The 18,278-nt window shown below is 34.2% G+C and overlaps 3 protein-coding genes and 1 long non-coding RNA gene across 5 annotated transcripts; 3 read left to right on the forward strand and 1 right to left on the reverse strand.

Moving 5' to 3' along the window:
* The first annotated feature begins 1,832 nt into the window (after nt 1-1,832).
* LOC107953957 (protein FLX-like 2) lies at nt 1,833-5,963 on the forward strand. 2 transcript variants are annotated; one of them, XM_016889407.2, is made up of 6 exons: nt 1,837-1,992; nt 3,676-4,256; nt 4,533-4,678; nt 4,775-4,872; nt 5,267-5,706; nt 5,812-5,963. In XM_016889407.2, the coding sequence occupies exons 2-6, from the start codon at nt 3,697-3,699 to the stop codon at nt 5,822-5,824; spliced, it is 1,257 nt and encodes a 418-aa protein (XP_016744896.2). In that variant the 5' UTR covers nt 1,837-1,992; nt 3,676-3,696; the 3' UTR covers nt 5,825-5,963. The 2 variants fall into 2 exon arrangements, with proteins under 2 accessions (XP_016744897.2, XP_016744896.2); XM_016889408.2 differs by having other exon boundaries at nt 1,833-1,992; nt 5,267-5,963.
* A 1,837-nt stretch (nt 5,964-7,800) lies between these two features.
* LOC107956605 (uncharacterized) lies at nt 7,801-8,681 on the reverse strand. Its single transcript, XR_001700169.2, has 2 exons — nt 8,277-8,681; nt 7,801-8,188 (listed from the first exon to the last, which is right to left on the reverse strand). It is a non-coding gene; the product is annotated as an uncharacterized lncRNA (long non-coding RNA).
* Nucleotides 8,682-12,539: 3,858 nt separating this feature from the next.
* Nucleotides 12,540-15,141, forward strand: LOC107953955 (probable endo-1,3(4)-beta-glucanase ARB_01444). Its single transcript, XM_041097385.1, has one exon. It carries the CDS (start codon nt 12,807-12,809, stop codon nt 14,997-14,999), a length of 2,193 nt encoding a protein of 730 aa, XP_040953319.1. The 5' UTR covers nt 12,540-12,806; the 3' UTR covers nt 15,000-15,141.
* Nucleotides 15,142-15,474: 333 nt separating this feature from the next.
* On the forward strand, nt 15,475-17,729 carry LOC107953956 (cinnamoyl-CoA reductase-like SNL6). Its single transcript, XM_016889406.2, has 5 exons — nt 15,475-16,256; nt 16,558-16,730; nt 16,828-17,013; nt 17,091-17,244; nt 17,335-17,729. The coding sequence occupies exons 1-5, from the start codon at nt 16,049-16,051 to the stop codon at nt 17,646-17,648; spliced, it is 1,035 nt and encodes a 344-aa protein (XP_016744895.1). The 5' UTR covers nt 15,475-16,048; the 3' UTR covers nt 17,649-17,729.
* The last annotated feature ends 549 nt before the right edge of the window (nt 17,730-18,278 follow it).

Raw genomic sequence — 18,278 nt, forward strand, 5'->3', positions numbered from 1 at the left:
TACACAAGAACAAAATGTAATCTAACTTTTAATATAGAGACATCCGTAATACATTTACCTTATTTATTTGTATATGAATTTATTAATATTTTTGGGAATACATCAACAAATTATGTGTTAGACTTTCATTTTGGTATTTTTCTATTTTAAGGTTTAAGATTTTACACTCTCTCGTTCAATAATATTATCTCCAAAATTTTTTACATATATTTTTTTATAAATTTAGGGTCTGTTTGATTGCCAATAAAATATTTTCCGTAAAATGATTTCTGGAAAATGTTTTACTTTTCTGTAAAATGATTTACTGGAAAATATTTTCTGGTGTTTGATTGAATCTGTGTAAAATATTTTCTGCTGCTTGGCAGATTTTTTGAAAATATTTTTCGGAAAAGTTGTTTTTACATATATTAATATATATTAATAAATTTTTATATTTTAAATTATTTTTACTTATATTGCAATGATTTATTTATAATAATACTCAATTATTAAGCTACAATATTAATCGTTATAAATTGAAAAAAACTAATATCAAATAAATTATTTGTAATTGTGTTAAAAAATAAGTATTGAATAATTAAAAAAACAAATTACTGGAAAATCGATAAACAGAAGCAGTTTTCTACCGGAAATGAAGGAAGGAATGAAGGAGGCGATAGAGAGGAGAGCACGGAAAATGTCTTACGGAAATTGAAAGGGTAAGACATTTTCCCTAAAATGTAACCCATTTTCCTTTGTTTTGGAGTTTATTTTCCAAATGGAAAATGTTTTCCGCTAATCAAACACTGGAAAAGTTGGAAATAATTTTCCGGAAAATCAATTCCGTCAATCAAACAGACCCTTAATGTAAAAAATATAGAAAAGGAGTGTTTTCTGTTTTAGAAATGTTGGCATTTTCTTTTGGTTTTAATTTTGTTAATGATTTGATTGGTATGAATTGTGAGTTAGATGAAGTGGATAATTTGTCAGTGGAAATTATAGTTAGTTAGCTATTGCTTTGTGATGCAACTGAGTAATAACTAAGTTGCTTCACAACAAAACAACAGCAGCAATATTGCTTTTGGTACAAAATGTTGAAATTTTGTTAAGTTGGTAGGCCCAGTTTTAATCTCCTTTCTTTGGTTTCAATTTAAGACTAGTAGTTTAAAATAATCATAATTAGAATTAATTCAGCATTCTAACCAAAATTCAATTTAAAATTCATATATAATAAAGTTAATTTAGAAAAAAGAATCTAAAGATGATATTAATGTGAACTTTTGCAATTATTGTGACATTAAATATCTATTTTAAATAAATACTATTATTGTATATATATTTAAATTTAATTACTATTTTGAATACTGCAAAACAAACTCCACTAACAAAAGTTTTATCATACTATACAAAATGCAATTGGTAGCTAACTTGGATTCCCTCCATTTTATAATTATTATTATCAATTTCATTCGGGTTTATAATAATTTTTCATCTTTAAGATCCGAGTTTAACCTTTTTTAGAGTCATTTTTCTAATTCAATTATTTTGAATCCGAACTTAAAATATTTAATTTTTTAGGGATAACTATCAAAATTATATCTAATATGCAATACCATACATGAATTTTGATTTGTGTGATTTCATACCTTATATATTAAATTTTCACAAATCACTAATAATATTATTAAATTAGAACAGTTTGTATTTATTTCTTTAAATTTACATAATTGAATAATAAATAAGATTTCATCTATAAATATAAATTATATTTCAAATTTTAAATATATAATTACACCAAATAATAATTCATACATGTCTATAATCCTTTTAAAGGCTGGCTAAGCTAGAATGTTTAAAAGGACAGTTGAAATGAAACGACGTCGCAAAAGGAAATTTGAATTTCATTTCAGAGAAAATAAAAAGTAAAACAATTCATAGAGGAGTTGTATTATTCCCTTGGATTGGAAATATCTGCGGCCACAATCTATCTTACGGACGATTTGCTTGCTTCAGGTATCCCCAAATTCCATATCGTTGCTGAGTTTTCTGTATCTTTTGTATTTAAAAGTTTTGATGATGTTCTTTTTAATTGTTTCTAGGGTTTAGCTTTACGATAAGAAACATTACTAATTACTCGAGTTCAAGCTCTCCAATCTATGGTTGATATTTCGATACTGAAAATTAATTATATAAATGATCATAAAATCACATTCGACGGTTGGATTTTGCAATGAATCTCTGAATATTTAACAATTATTGTTATTTAATGAAAGGTACTTTCTTTCTTATGCACGAAAATTGTTGTATTTTTGGATTTTTTTTAATTCTAGTAGAAAAAAATATGATTAATTCAGTTAAGTGATATTGCCATTAGACAGATAGCTCTTTGTAGTTGCTTATCTAAATGTGTTTGTTTGTGTCTATATATATGTGCAGTGGTTTTAAAATGGAGAATGTCATTCAAACCTGTAGAATTTTAATAGCTTTCTTTGGACTTAGGAAGTTTTGCTTTGTGTTTCAAACATAATGAAAGATACCATGCCTGTGTTTCATTTTGGTTGAAGTTATCGTCGATTGTATGATTCTTACTTACCATCACTTATAGCGGGAAAGCAGTTTCTGATGTAGGGCAGATTTGTTGAAGCCTTCCTGCTTATAGAATACAGCTTTTTAAGGTTTACAGTAGGAACTTAGGGACAGGGATAGGAATCCAAAGAGGGTCAGATATCGGAGGAAGATTGCTAGAATTTTCTGAAGCATTGGAATGACAAGGAAATAAACTCATGGTTTTACCCTTGTGCTGTGAATCATCCCTTGAAGCATCATAGTAGTAGTCGAGAGAAGAAAGTAGAAATATGACAATGGAATTTCCTTGACTTATAGTAAACTCAAGACAACATAATCCCTAACTAGTTGTCTGACTCTAAACTCAAAGATAGACTTAATGGACCACTCTTTTTTTTTTCCCTGGAAGCAATTCCCAGACTTTCTGTGACAGGTATTTGACTTCAATTTGTTCCAGAGGAACATACCTTATCGTCTAGGGTTTATAGCTTGTGGAAAATAAGATTTGGAAGATAGCTGGATATAGTGGTAGTTATAGAAGGCCTTATTTTGAATTTGGCAAGAGCCTGACTGCTTACACTATTGAGCTACAGTGATATTGACATGGAAACCAGCAAGTAATTCCTATTGCTGTTGGCCAGGCTAACCACTTTAGTTGTAGATAAGAATCCTTTCACTGTATGTTATAAGCTTTGATGTTCTCTTTATGGCATGTGATTATTTATATGATTGTTATTTGGTAAATTACTGCTGTGGATAAACTTTATATCTAATATACTTGACATTGTTATGATAGAATGTTCTTTCAATTTTAAAACTGTATGAGCAAAATGAAATGGACTAGGATACTGCAAAGGAGTAATCACTTTGATAATAAGTATTATTTGATGAAATCTTCTACATATTCCTTAATGTTTTTTTCATTGAGTTTAAGTTGGATTATAGGTTCAATTGTATTTATTGTTCCTTGACTGTGTTGTGTTGCATGCATGTACTAAAATCCCACAGCATTGCATCAATATTCAATTGTTATTCATGTCACATGATGCATGAGTAGTTTTCAAGTTTCTTAATGAAGTCAATCAAAGTGGAGAGAAGCAGTGTTCCTATAAGTTGTATTTCTTTGCACAGGTCATACAGTAGCCACTAAAAATGGGAAGTAAAGGCCGAATTCCACCCCCTCATCTGAGGCGTCCTCTACCTGGACCTGGCATGGTACATTCTGACCCATTTGGTCCAGGAATTCCTCCCCGTCCAGGTCCTTTTGCACATTTTGATATGTTGCCACCTCCAGAAATCATAGAACAAAAGCTTGCTGCACAGCATGTGGAGATGCAGAGACTTGGTACAGAAAACCAGAGAATTGCTGCTACCCATGGGACATTGAGACAGGAACTTGCTGCTGCACAGCATGAGTTGCAGATCTTGCATGCTCAGATAGGAGCTGTAACATCTGAAAGAGAACAACAAATGAGGAGCCTTACGGATAAAATAGCTAAGATGGAAGCAGAACTGCAAGCAGCTGAGCCTGTTAAGGTAGAGTTGCAGCAGGCACACTCTGAAGCTCAGAATTTGGTTTTAGCTAGGGAAGAACTTTTGTCCAAAGTGCATCAATTAAATCAAGATCTTCAGAGAGCCCATGTAGATGTGCAACAGATACCAGCTCTGATGGCAGAACTCGAGAGCCTCAGACAGGAATATCAGCATTGCAGGTTTTTGTTGTGCTCTTGTCTATGGGTGTTTTTGGAGCAAAGTTGAGAAAGATTAAGAAAGAATGGCTGGTATTGAACAGGAAATTAATACTAAAACTTTTTTTCCCTATTGTTTGGAAGTCTGCTGTAGTTTGTTTTCAAAACGTTTTTCCTTTCTTCTTTCTCCTCTCTGAACATGCCTGGTCATTCAGTTAAAGTTCTTTCAGATCTTTCTTTCTGGATTTGTTTAAGTTCCTTGGGTCACAATTATGTGATGACCTATTCTTGATCATGCAGGGCTACATTTGACTATGAGAAAAAACTTTACAATGATCACCTTGAATCACTTCAGGTGATGGAGAAAAATTATATGACCATGACTAGGGAAGTGGAGAAGCTTAGAGCAGAGTTGATGAATGCTTCTAATGTTGACAGAAGAACTGGTATCCTTTCTTCTGATCTTTTCCTTTTTGAGATTTTGAATTTTTTTTACCCCTTATTACCAATGTAGATGGCTCATATATGGCAACAAATTGCAGTTGGGCAATATGGTGGTGCCACAGGAAACAATGAGAATGATGCTTCCGGGCATCCTGTGGGACAAAATGCATATGAAGATAGTTATGGTATTCACCAGGTGTGTAATCCTCCATGACAGGCATAAATCTGTGTGTGAAACATGAATGGGTTGTGACTTGTGAGTATGTGTGCAACTGGTAGTATGGATCTCTGCACATTGAAAAAAAACCCTGTAAAATTTAGATATCTAACTGCAGAACTTTCTGCTGTTTTAGGATAAATTGCAATCTATCAAAGTTGATGCTTATTTATAGAAACATGGATTAGTTAGCATTTGAAAGTATGAAACATTAAACGCACAAACAGCAGTAGAGTTCTTCCACTTCTCTGCCTCCATTGTAATATGTGGTTGCTAATTCCAATGCGTCCGTGATTCAATTTATTGATGATCGTATTTTCTTCTGCTAATTCTGTCTTGTAGATTAATGACATTTTCTCATTCTGCATTATAGAGACATGGTGCTCTACCACCTGCTGCTACTGGTGCAAATGCAGGTGCTGCTTCTGTTTACGGTGGAACTCAGTCTGGGTCTGGACCTGCATCTATGAGGTCCACCTACGAGATGTCTAGAGGGCCTGCCTATGATTTGTCAAGAGTGAGTGGTTATGAATCACAAAGGGTGCCTGCTTACAATGCACAGAAAGGACCTAGTTATGACAGTCAAAGAACCCATGTCTATGATGCACAAAGAGGAGCTGGCTATGACACTCAAAGAGGACCCGTAAATGATCCATCCCGGGGTGCAACCTATGATGCAGCAACTAGAAGTCTTGGCATGCCACACGGACAAGCAGCACCCCTGAATAATGGACCTTATGGATCTGCAACACCTCCTGGTCGATCTGGAAACGCGTACGAGCCACCCACGCGTGGTGGAAATCCTGTTAGGAGGTGAGAATTATATCACTCAACATTTTTACAGGGATAGTAGCTTGTATGAGTCCGGTAATGATTTTCTTTTGTCTCTTGTCACTCTTATATTTGCATGGAGCAAAGTTTGCTACTATGATATTTTCGTCTCTGCTGGATCCGAGTGCAAGAGTCCACCATTCCCGTCTATTAAAAGCTTTAACAGTCTTGTACGACAGTGAACTAGTTGTATGATCGCGGTTTTCAATTTTCATAAATAAAATCCGTATGATTCAACATATGGATATCGAGTTGATATATATATATACACCTAATAGCTGTATAGGGACCAACTCTTGAATATATGAAGCATAATCGACCGAATAAACTCAAAACATGTATATATATTTGAATATATCTACTTAAATTTTACTTGTAATCTTATCTTCGACTAATAAAAAAAAAAAACTGACATGTAAGTTTTAATTCTACAGTTATATAGATTCATAATGCAGCTTAATTTATTGAAACTGATGGTCGTCTGATGATGGGATGCTAAGCTATGCAAGAGCCAGCTTCTGCATTAGCATAACTTTTTGACAATGAAATCCATAATGGTAATGAATATGGACAAACTCTTTTGTTGTCATTCCAAGAGATACGTAAATAATTTAAGATCATTCTAAAGCATGATGTCCACCATTAACACTTCATATTCATGTGGCAACAAATTGCCAAATCATGGTGTCACATATTCCTGTATATTTTTGACCGACCAACTACGTGGTTTTAAGTAAAATATACATATCTTTAGTGGGTAGTTTTTCAGAGTCAGGTATTTGATAACAATGTAAATGTTATATCTTCATTTTAGTGTTTGAATGTCGATAATATTCCATACCCTCTCACATCATTGATATCAATAATTTTGCGTTGCAAAAAAAGCAAGCAATGTCATGTGTGTACCTGGTTCTGTAATTCTTTTGTCGTTTGTTGTTTGGTTGCTGCCTTTACATAATGTTTAATTTCAAAGCTGTTCTGACCGAAAGGTTATGGAAGCTTTTATCATATGTAATGACCCAATTACTGTAGGCTTTGTCTCATCTTTGCTTTATTACGTGGATAGATAGAACCCTTTTGCTTTTAAAATTGTAACATCCCTTTGAAAGCCATGGAATTCTTAGGCTTTTAATTATTATATATATAAAAAGAGAGAATGGCATGTATACGAGATATAGTGCTGATTTATGAGGTTGTATTTGATTGTTGCTTTGAAAATGGAATATAATTTTTTTTTGTTTTTCAAAATTTAATATTGGAAAACATATATTATAATATATTGCTTATAGGAGGTTAAAAGTTGGGTAGCTGAAGATGGTTCACACTGTGGTTTTGGTGGTGAGAGTTGCAAAATGGAGAGAAAAATATTGTCTTTGTGGTTTGATGGGAGGAGGATCCGGGGGCTTAAAGATAATGTAGGTAGACCCCAGTGAACAAGGATTCTAGTTAGTCGACTGGTGAGAGAAAGGTTATGAACAATATGACCGGATGGATGGCAGGAAAACATGTTGGGAATGTGATGGACGTGACTAAATAAAATCTTCAGTTGATTTCCTAAATGACTGCCTTTGATGATGGAGGAACAGGATATTGGTATATATATAGTCAAGGAAATTGTTTGAACAGGTGACAAATTTTCGGTAAAACTATTATAAAAATTTAGATTGGATGTCTATTAAAAATTAAATAAATTAGTTTCCCATACTTTTTTGCTAAAATTTCCTTGTTAAAAATTGGTTAATATATGTGGGTGTGTAATTACTTGACTATTATGTTAGTTATATCAATTTTTAATAATAAAATGGATAAAATTTTTAACAAAAAAATCAATTTGTTATTTGATTTAATGTATAATGATTAATGTATCCATTTTATTGATGTAATCCGACTCCTAATATCAAAGCTTTCATGATAATTTTACGAAAATCTTAAATTCCTCTTCACATCTAAAGCTTTTCTTTAATCTTTATGGTAAAATTATTTCACTTCAATCGCAAAGATATATATGACTATTTTCATGTTGGTAATTGAGAAAAAAAATCATATGGAATGAAATACTTTGGAAAAAAATAAAGATAAAATGAAAAGAGTTACGTAGACGCATACTTTATAATTTTACAGATAAACATGAAATTTCAAGTTTATAACGATTCATGGAAATTAAACACTGAAATTAGACAGAGAGCAAGGAAAGCAAGAAAATGAAGGAAAAATAAAAATCAGAAATGGAAAGTCCTGGTATGGGGTGAATCAGCAATCTTGAGAGTATCTTGGATAAGCTTACGAGCTTTCCTGCTCCTAATCTCAACCCTCATGCTCTCCGTCTTTTCCATCTTATCATAGTAACAATAATGCTCACCTGTTGTTATTGGTTTCTTCTTCGTCATCTTCAAGCTCCTTAGTTTTGATTTCAAGCTCACCACCATTCTCCCTATCCCCATCTTCTTCTTCCTCAATTCAAACCCTGTGCCGCCCATCAAACAATAACAAAACTTGAGACACGAGATTAAAGAGAGAGACGATTAATTAATTAATTGAAAAGAGAAACAAACCACAACTCAAGGACGATATGACTCAACAGTTGATTTCCAGAATCTGCATTTTAGAGAGTGTAAGGCAGGCTGCCTGACCACGCCTTTTTGTGCTTTCGGCTTCTTTATATTATGATATCTGTGGATTCTGTTGCTATTTCTTTTTTCTGTTTAGGAATTTTTGTTATTTATTTTCCCTTTTTTTACCCTCCTCCCCCCTCCCTTCATTTTCTTCGTATAAATATCTATAAATTTTGATTGGCTATAATTATACATATTAAGCTTAAATCATGGTTTATATGCAATCGCATAGCGTAATAGAGACTCGGGAACTATGCCCCTAAAATGGTAAACATCCTTTATAATTTATAAATTTTTAAATTAATAATGCTAAAAATCCTTAAAAATGATAAAAATTTAATTTAAACTTTTAAAATTTATAAAGATATAAAGGATTAAAATGATGGAATTATATTTTTATTATTGTAAAAATATACAATTTAATTCCACCCCAAAAAATTTTAGGCTCTGCCATTGTTCATATGTATACATGAAATTTTGATATATTAGATTAATATAATTGTTTGTGTATGCAATATATCACATAAAATGATATTAATTCGATAATATTATCAATAACTTATAAAAATTGAATCAAATCAAATCAAATTACAATTTCATATATAAAATCGTATAAAATCGAAATATATGTATGACATTACACATTATATCTAAATTCATGCATAGTTTAGATATATATATATGTTTTTTTTTCTTTTATCCTACTATTATTTGCTGGGTTCCTGCATGATAATTGAGAAGGGAGAGGGCCCTTAGTGTTTGGGCCAATGCCAAGTGTAAGTTCATGCCTTGCCTTACCTTCATTATCCTCTCGTCACAAATTTAAATAATTATATACGTTGGACCAACATTTATATTGGTTCTTTGGGCTTGATGTTTTATTATTGGGCCTTGAAATCCGTTGACTCTATCCACTTATTATTGGGCTATACACTAACACTACACTAAATTCAGAGACAAAACTCAAATTAAAATATAATATGCCACAATAATTTAATATCAACAACCCAACCACAAAATAAGGAGTGGTTTGATAAGTGTACGATTTTGGTATTAGGAATTAGATTATGTCAACCATCACAACAGTTACTATGCAAGTTCTGTAGAATGGAGTACCCACTGAAAAATTTAAACCTACAAGAGGAGTAAGACAATGGTGCCTCTTATCGCCTTACTTATTTGTCATATGCATGGAATGACTAGAGCCTAGCTTTCAATCCTCCATCACTTCCAAAAACTGGCTCCCCATTAAATTATCTAGAACTGGACCCAATTTATCACATTTATTCTTTGCAGACGATTTGGTGATTTTCTCAAAAGCAGATATTAAACATGACATGTTACTAAACAATATTCTTGACTAATTCTGCAGTTTTTCAAGATACTATGTCAACACAAGGAAAACCAACATATTTTTTTCAAAAGGAATAACAAAAGACCTAAGTGATAGGCTTAGCAGGGTCTTGAGGTACTAGAAAGTACAAGATTGGGCAAATATCTAGGTATCCCTTTATTCCACAAAAGAATCACTAAATCCACAGTTCAAATTGTGATTGAAAAGGTCCGGTCCAAACTATGCAATTGGGATACAAAGCAACTTTCCATGGCTGGATGCTTTACCCTTGTTCAATCGGTACTCTTAACTATCCCCAATTATTTCATGCAATCCATGAAAATCCCAAAAAGGATGTGTGATGAAATTGAACGCTTAGCAAGATAGTTCATTGGGAATTAAATACGAGAGAAAGAAAGCTAGCACTTGTGGATTGGGAAACAGTATGCCAGCCTCGTACATACAGCGGTTTAGGCTTAAGACGATTACATGAACAAAATAAATCCTTCCTGTTAAAAATTGGAATTAATCTCATTTCCAATCGAAATGCATTGTGGACGAGTGTGCTACGTTCAAACTATGGAATGAAAGAGGTAATCCCAGAGAGTAAATGAAAAGGAAATAGTTCTGCACGATGGAAAGCAATTGAAAAGATTGGCCTATGTTGAAAGATAACCTGTGCTGGTCGGTTAATAATGGAACAGAAATACACTGCTGGAAAGATAACTGGGTCCCTACAGCTGGACCACTGATTAAACAAATTCAAAATCCAAGTAGACCAATAAGTGAGTGTCTGCTCAAGGACATGATAACAGCGGAAGGAGTCTCGAACCTAGAAGCTTTTAGAGAAAATTTAGCGGAAGAAACAGTGCAAAAAATTATTTATATACCTCCCCCACATCATTTAGCAGGACCAGATAAAATCAGATGGACGCCTGCCTCAACAGGAAATTTCTCGATCAAAACTGCTTACCAAGTGATAATGGAAAATTCATGGAATAATCAGGATACCAGGTGGAAGGAAATCTGGAAGTATCCAGGACCCCAACGCATTCGATTCTTCCTTTGGCTAGCTTGCAAGCAACGGCTACTCACAAACCTAGAAAGAGCACGAAGAGGGCTTAGCAACAATACCTCTTGCCCGGTCTGTCAGCGCAACATAGAAGAAGTTATTCACGTTCTCAAATACTGCCCGAAGTCTGGTTAAACATTGTCCCTTTAAACTGGCAAGCACAATTCTTTTCTAGTAATATTTTTGAATGGGTGGAGGAAAATTTAAGGCATAAGGAATGGTTGATATGGGCTAAAGCTTCCTGGCCAACGCTTTTTGGACTTGTTGCATGGTTAATATGGAAGAATAGGAACCTATTTGTTTTTCAAGATATAACATAGAGCTTAGCAGAGACCATCAAGATCTCTGTCTGTTGGGTAAGATAGTACACAAACTTATATGCGAGGGATCCATCTCAAGAAGTAAACGAAGAAATTGAGCAGGACTCAAGACCTGTCAAGTAAAGATAACGTTTTAGGCTTTGTTTTTTTTTAAAACTAGTTTATTTTTACATACAAAAAAAGAATAAACTGATCATTTCTATTAAAAATTTAATGTATTTCTACTATTAAAATATGATGTGACAGACAGAATAACCATACAGTTAGACATGGCATGCCATGTGTACATTATGTTGACGTACAAGAACAACTTTTTAACAGTAATATACATTAAATTTTTAACAGAATGACTAGTTTGCTATTTAATTTAACGTACATGGATTTTACCCATTTTTTAATTAGGAGTAAAGTGCAATCTAACTCATAATGTAGTAGCCTCCATGGTACTTTTACCAAAGTGATTTAAGTTTCATATTGTCAGTTTAACAAATTCAAATGGACATCTCTACTAGAAAAAGAAATTGACCTCTTTCCTGATTTGTAATGAATTAAAAATTTTAATTAAACTTGATTGAGTCTTATCTCGGTTGACATCGACATTGTTGCTAGTGTAGGAGAATGTGGGTTCAAGTGTGTTGAAGTGCATTATCCTCCTATTTAAGGATCGGAGAGGGCCATGAGTAGTTCTGGAAATGTATAAAAAAATAATTAAACTTTAAAAATATTAAAAACATGAACCAACTAAATTTATCTATATATATAGCAATAAGTTATTAAACTCCAATTATTTTCGGGTCAGGTCGATGCAAAATTTTAAGCCCGCTTTTTAGGTTCAAGCCCAGCTCAACTTGATAAATAGGCCTAAAATTCTGTTCAAATCCAGCTCATATTAAAAATGTTAAACTCGAGCTTGACCTAACTCGAATGTAATAATTTTTAGATTATTTTTTTATATAGAAATAAATTTAAAAAATATAATATATATAAAAAAATACACTAAAAATATTAAAATAAATATTTCTCAATAAATTAGAAATACAAAAAAAAAAGTATAGGCATGTGATTCGGGCCGAGCTTGGGCTAAAAAAATTATTCCCAAAGCTTGACCCATTTAAAAATTGGGCCTTATTTTTTTGTCTAAACCCTTTTTTTGAACTAATATTTTTATCAAAACTTTTCGAAACTTTTATTATCGAATTAATTAATGGAAGCAAATTGAAGAAATGGTTGGAGTTCCCTCTTGCATTTAATAAAATTATCATGCTTTAAAAAAAATTAAATTTGATAAGAAAACTTAAAAGCAATAACCAAAGTTCTCAAGTTGTAAAAACCGTGTTGGATTGAAAAGGATAATTCTCAGGATTTGCTTACCTCTTAAGCATGAGATTGTATTGAATTGACAATATCCCTTCCTTTGATTGATAGATTAGATATTCTCATATTACAAAAATGTTAGCATAACTTGCAATCCTCAACAACGGCAATAATAAATAGTCCCACATTCGTCATCATCTTCTTCTTCTTCCCCTTAACTTCCAATCCAACCCTTGTTTATGTTGTATATGAATTTCATGTTATTGTCATTATTCAATTCAACATCCCCTCCAAGCCAAGTCCCTACATTTCCATAGCCAGAGCAGCCTCATTCATTTGGCCACTCTCACCTACCAATTCAACAACAAGACATAGTCAAACTTTCCTTTATTTCCGCCCACGTTCTACTCACCTTCCTATAAATACAAATCATGTTGAAGAAACTCGGGAGAAAAGTCAATACTTTAATCACCAAACCCTTTAAAAAGCCTAAAAAACCACCCCCTAAACCATCATCACCACCACCACCACCCCTACCATCTCCACCAATGTCTCCGCCGATGCCTCAAATCCCTCCCAAAAACTACCCTTTTCTCTTCCCCAAAGTACAATCCTCTGTTCTCTCTGACCCTTCTCGTTTCTTCTCCCCAAACCTCCTCTCATCCCCTCTCCCTACTAACTCTTTCTTCCAAAACTTCACTCTCAAAAATGGCGACCAGCCTGAATACATCCACCCTTATCTCATCAAATCAGCCGACTCTTCCCTTTCTATTTCCTACCCATCCTTCTTTCACAACCCTTCTTTCATTTACCAAATTTTCGTCCCTGATTTAACCATCTTTGCTACCGATAAAACCACCTCAACTTCGGATAAAAGCCACGTTATCTCTTCTTACAGTGATCTCAGTCTTACTTTAGATATCCCTTCCTCCAACTTCCGTTTCTTTCTTGTTCGAGGTAGTCCCTTTTTAACCTGTTCTGTAACCGGCAATACACCGATATCGATCTCCACTGTTCATGCAATTCTCTCGTTTTCTTCCAATAGTTCACTCACCAAGCATACCATTAAGCTGAACAATGGCCAAACTTGGATTATATATGCATCGTCATCCATCAGTTTGAATCATAGTGTTTCTTTGATTACTTCTGGTGGGTTTTCGGGTATTCTTCGGATAGCTGTATTGTCTGATTCTGACCCGACATGTGAATCAATCCTCGATCAGTTCTGTTCTTGCTACCCGACTTCAGGTGATGCAGTTTTAACCAAACCGTTTTGTGTAGAGTATAAATGGGAAAAGAAAGGATGGGGTGATTTGCTTATGCTTGCACACCCACTTCATCTTGATATTTTATGTAAGGACTATTGTGATGTTAAGGTTTTAGAGAATTTTAGGTATAAAAGTATTGATGGGGACCTTGTTGGTATTGTTGGTGATTCCTGGGTGTTGAAACCACACCAAGTTTCAGTAACTTGGCATTCAATTAAAGGGGTTAATGAAGAATCGTATGCTGAGATTGTAACTGCTCTTGCTAAGGACGTTGATGCCTTGGTTTCATCGGCTATAACGACGAAATCATCTTATTTTTATGGCAAGTTGATTGCAAGAGCAGCAAGGTTGGCTTTGATTGCTGAAGAAGTGTGCTTTCTTGATGTGATTCCAGCTATAAGAAAGTTCTTGAAGGATACAATTGAGCCATGGCTGGATGGGACTTTTAATGGGAACGGTTTCCTGTATGAATCGAAATGGGGTGGAATTGTGACTAAACAAGGGTCAACGGATTCAGGGGCAGATTTCGGGTTTGGAGTTTACAATGACCACCATTATCATATTGGTTACTTCCTTTATGGAATAGCTGTCTTGACCAAGATTGACCCTGCATGGGGAAGGAGGTATAAGCCCCAAGCTTATTCACTTGTGGCTGATTTTATGAACTTAGGCAGGAGATCGAATTCAAATTATCCACGAGTGAGGTGTTTTGATTTCTACAAGCTCCATTCTTGGGCTGGAGGGTTGACTGAATTTGCAGATGGAAGGAATCAAGAAAGCACTAGTGAAGCTGTGAATGCATATTACGCTGCTGCACTAATGGGGTTAGCCTATGGAGACACCCATCTTGTTGCAACTGGTTCAACACTTACAGCACTGGAGATTCAAGCAGCACAAACATGGTGGCATGTTAAGGAAGGAGATAATCTATATGGAGAAGAATTCACTAGAGAGAACAGAGTTGTAGGTGTTTTGTGGGCCAACAAGAGGGACAGTGGTCTTTGGTTTGCTCCTCCTGACTGGAGAGAATGCAGGCTTGGAATCCAATTGCTACCAATATTGCCAATCAGTGAGGTATTGTTCTCTGACATTGAGTTTACCAGACAGCTTGTGAACTGGACATTGCCAGCACTGGGAAGGGAAGGTGTAGGAGAGGGATGGAAAGGGTTTGTATATGCCTTGGAAGCAATTTATGACAAAGAGAGTGCTTTGGAAAAGATAAGGAACCTGTCTGGCCATGATGATGGAAATTCACTTACTAATCTCTTGTGGTGGGTTCATAGCAGAGGTGATGAACTTGAAATTCAACATGGTGCAGAAGGGAAATATTGCTGGTTCACTCATTATTGTCATTGAATTTGCCTAAACCATGAAATGTTACTGGACTCAGTTTCTGCCATTTTCTTCTGTGATTGCTGCTTAATGCTATGTATGATGCTTGCTGAAAATGATGTGTACATCCAAACTGAAAGGACATATATATCTATATCTATATCTATATCTATATCTATATCTATATCTATATCTATATATATAAATTCTTATTATTAATATATACCCTGCTGTTTCCATTTAAGTTAATTAACCAGTAACATCAAGTGTCTTCATGTGATGAAATATGTTTCCCAATGATCTCAAGCATCAAATTAGTGGTTTTCAAATGAATTAGTGTAACATCATCATTAAAAACATAATAAACATGTTTCCGGGAAACAAAAAATAACATAAAAAACATGATAGATTTATTATATCTTATGTATTATGATGAAACTCAATGTTCAAATATCAAACAATCTAGTATAATTGCAACTTAATAATACACCATTGCTTGCAAGAACTATTAATACTCAGATTTCACATGCATCATAGTGTTGAAGGGGATAATTTACCCCTGAATTTATAACACTCATAAATTGGTTTTGCCACTGGAAATAAATGAAAACAGGCTGACGACTTTTCCAGTTTTGTAAGATATGCTTGCCTGTTATATCTCATTCTTGATTCCTACCAGTCTAAGGCTACCAAACATACAGGGTAGCCGACAAGCTAACCTGTTAAAACTTATCTTAAGGCATAGTTTTTATTTTAGTACTGGTATCAATGCAACACTTCGAGATAATTGTAATTTCATGATCTAATATACTATATATTTATGCCCCAACTTCACAGAGGAATTCAAAACTTCTATTTATTTCATATTATTGCAATTTGCATGTGGAAGTTGGGAAGGTGAAAGCAAAATATATGTATTATTGGTCAACTATGGCATCAATCCGTTATTCTGACTTCACTTACTTACCACTCTCGTGCTTTTTCCATCTAATCTTCTCCATCTACCCTGCAAACACTTCCTTAAACTCTCGTATAAAAACCCAAGCTTATCACACTAATAACAAATAAAGAAGATGGAAGAAATAGAGGTACCAAAACCAATATTGATGCCAATTTCAGGAAAGGAGCAAAAGTGTGTTGGGAATATATTTAGTTGCAGTTTTAATGCAAGAGAGAAGAAACTGATATGTGTGACCAGTGGCAACTCTTACTTGGGTTCTTTCATTGTCAAAGAGCTATTGGCTCATGGTTACCTTGTTCGAGTAACCATTCAACACCCAGGTGCTTTATTATCGTTGCTTTTCTGTGTTTTTCTTTTCTGTTTTTGGGAATTACAATCATGCATAGATTATTTTAGTCAACACCTTATTCTTTTTTTTTTTTTCGCAATTTGTCTGCTTCTCTCGTGAGTATGGAGATTCGATCATCCTAATAGTAACATAGGCTACAAAAAACAGTTGTTGACTTTGAAATATAATTCTTAGTAGTAATCAAAGAAGGGAAGCCTACCATGGTTGATATGTGCTTAGTACAAAATGATATGCTGGAACTTATTACAGTGTTGACGTTCTTCTCTGAACAGCTGAATTTGAAGATGTGAAAGACCTGCTAGGGGTGGAAGATTTAAACCTATTGGAAAGTGTAGTTGTAACCAAGATGGAAGATTTACAAAGCCTTTGTGATGCTTTTAGAGGTTGCCATGCTGTTTTTCATACATCTTCCTTCATTGATCCACATGGTATCTCTGGTTATTCAGTAAGTTTATTGAACAAATGCATGTCGATTACAAACAGATTCTCGTACTGGAGTAACATTTTGTTCTGCAATTGACAACCTTGCTTGATGATTTAAGGAACAAAAGGTGTTTTTGGAGACTGAAGTGGCAAGGACTGTCATGGAAGCTTGTGCTAAGGCAGCCTATATAAAGAGATGCGTCTTCACTTCATCTCTATTGGCATCCATTTGGAGGAATGAAAATATAGATGGAATTATTGATGACAGCTGTTGGAGCAGCGAAGAATTTTGCAGAGAAAATAAGGTACTTTGTTTCCATAATTGGAACAATTACTTGTTCATAGGCCTCATATGGATGACACTGTTTGTTTTGGACAACAGCTATGGCTTGCATTGGGTAAGACCAAGGCAGAGAAGGTAGCTTGGATGAAAGCAAAGGAGCTAAAAGTAAACCTGGTTACTGTCTGCCCTGGTCTTCTCATGGCTCCCACTTTTCCAAATTCTCATATACAAACTTCTATACCATACCTTAAAGGTACATCGAAACAGAATGCTTTTTATGTTGTTCAACTGTTCATTTTTCCTTCAAATATGACCCTTCAAACTTATGAAAAACACCATGTAGGTGGGCAGATGATGTTGCAACAAGGTTGCTTAGCAATTGCAGAGGTGGGAAAAGTGGCCAAAGCTCATGTTAGTGTGTATGAAGGCATGAATTATGGAGCAAGTGGACGGTACTTATGCTTTGATGGAGTTGTGAGAAGACAGCAAGAGGCCATTGAGCTTGAAAAGGGTTTAAAAATGACAGGTTTTTTGTTGGGAGAAAGACATGTAGTCTTATCAGAAGAAGATGAAGAAGAAATTCCAATCAAAATTAGCAATTCAAAACTTGCTGCCCTCTTAAATAAAATCAATCAACGCTTGCCTTGTAAAACTTGAAACCTCGTTGTAATATTTTATTGAGATTTTTATTTCTCGAGTTAAATTATTGATAGAAGAAAAAAAATAAATCTTTGAGCACTCGAACATGTCTTTCAACACAACATGCAGGTTTTACAACATGATTGTTGGAATCAAACTGAATCTGTTGGACTAGAAATGATTGATATATGGGAAATATTCTAACATTTTGTTGAGATTTTTGTTCCCAGGGGTGAAATCATAAAATTATTTTGAAGGCCAAAACTAAATAAATTTTTTTGAGAGTTAGTGCGATTTATCATTATATTAACTTGTAGTTTTATAAAAGTTAAAATTACTACGTAGATAACTTTTCATTTTAACGCTGGAAAGATGCATTTAATGATCCTTGGATCGAGCTTTTCCTGGCTAACTTTAGCATAAGTAGGACAACCGAAAATTTTAAGATTAAAATAATTGGGAGGATTATCTGACCATATCTCCTCTGGAACTTTACCGTTCAACGCTCGATGAGGAGATCGATTCACCAAATAACTTGCTAGGTTTATGACTTAAACCCAAAATTCATTCCCTAAGCCTACATAAGAAAGCATGCATCGGGCCTTTTCCAGCAAGGTTCTGTTCATTCTTTCTGCAACTCCATTCTGC

Source organism: Gossypium hirsutum, chromosome D07, assembly GCF_007990345.1.
Source record: "Gossypium hirsutum isolate 1008001.06 chromosome D07, Gossypium_hirsutum_v2.1, whole genome shotgun sequence".
Lineage (NCBI taxonomy): Eukaryota > Viridiplantae > Streptophyta > Magnoliopsida > Malvales > Malvaceae > Gossypium > Gossypium hirsutum.